The following is a 1,135-nucleotide window of genomic DNA, read 5'->3' as shown; positions in this document are numbered from 1 at the left end:
CAAAACCCCCAAAAATAAAACAAAACAAAAACAAACAAAAACCAAACCAAAACAAAACAAAACAAAACAAACCAAAAAAGAACGACCAACAAAAAGCAAACTAACTGAAACCCCCCCCCAACAAAAACAAAAACAAAAAACAAAACCCCCAAACAAAATCAAGCAAAAAATAAACATCCAAATGTATAAGTTTCCAACAAACCTGAGCCGGATTGTAGGAAAGGTTGACCGTCAGGTTACCATCTTGGGCCAGCAATGGGGGTATCTTGTGGGTCAGAGCCGGCAGGCTTTGAACGTAAGACCTGAGCCTCACAAAGGCATCCACCGTACTGTCTCTCACAGTGTTCGCCGGTGGACTAGACGACCTCACAGAGCTCACTGAGATACCTATGAGAACGTAAAGTATTAGTGCTTTATTCATTTTTGTCTGTTTCCGTCTCACTTTTCGAAAGAAAAACAACAAAATTTTACATTATGCTTTTTACAGTATCAAAACATGGACAGGTCTGAACACTTCTTCCTTCTTTTTTTTTTTGTAAGTGTATCACGGCACTCTCAACTGCTTTAAGTCATATGAGCGCGCAGATCTGAGTATGGCAGAATGTAAAACGGCAACTGGCGACCGTGAACACTGGGTGGTCATTACACGTCAACCTCTGAGCCAGAGATGACAGCTCCAGGTAGACAGGTATTCTGCGGTGTTTGTACTTCGCCTTGCGAGTTTCCTTGCTCACTTTTTGCGCTTGCTGGCAGACCTGCAGTGCGAATAGGCAGGCCTACCCATTTCAGGTCCAACAATTCTTCGTGTCTTGAGCGTCAATGACCACGTTTTTTATTGAGCTTTGGTTGTAACATTTTTGTTGTTGCGCGCACGTAACTCGCAAACCCCGTCTTGATGCGGAGATCACACCCTCACCTCTCCTTCATCTACACAACTAATTAGGCTGTAATGCTCACCGCTTTTCTCAACATTTCAGACAGAAAGCGGACCAAAGTATATTATTAGGCGAGGTGGGGTTTGGGGAAAGGGAGGTAATGGGGATAAAAAGAGGGGAGGGGATATGACTGACTTTTCCAAGAAATATGAATATAGAAAGAGTAAACCAAAAAACCCCAATGAAAATGAAAGAACACC

At 42.8% G+C, this 1,135-nt stretch overlaps 1 protein-coding gene across 1 annotated transcript in view; it reads right to left on the bottom strand.

The window, feature by feature from the left end:
• LOC101860837 (acetylcholine receptor subunit beta-type unc-29-like) overlaps nucleotides 1–911 on the bottom strand; it is a 4,112-nt gene extending 3,201 nt beyond the window's left edge. Inside the window, exon 1 of the mRNA XM_035971616.1 lies at nucleotides 203–911. Within this exon, the coding sequence (XP_035827509.1) occupies nucleotides 203–421 (219 nt within the window). The 5' untranslated portion in view covers nucleotides 422–911. The remainder of the gene's footprint in view (nucleotides 1–202) is intronic.
• Nucleotides 912–1,135: the final 224 nt, after the last annotated feature.

This window comes from Aplysia californica, unplaced genomic scaffold (assembly GCF_000002075.1).
Source record: "Aplysia californica isolate F4 #8 unplaced genomic scaffold, AplCal3.0 scaffold00471, whole genome shotgun sequence".
Taxonomy (NCBI): domain Eukaryota; kingdom Metazoa; phylum Mollusca; class Gastropoda; order Aplysiida; family Aplysiidae; genus Aplysia; species Aplysia californica.
This window is presented reverse-complemented; position numbering and strand designations above follow the sequence as displayed.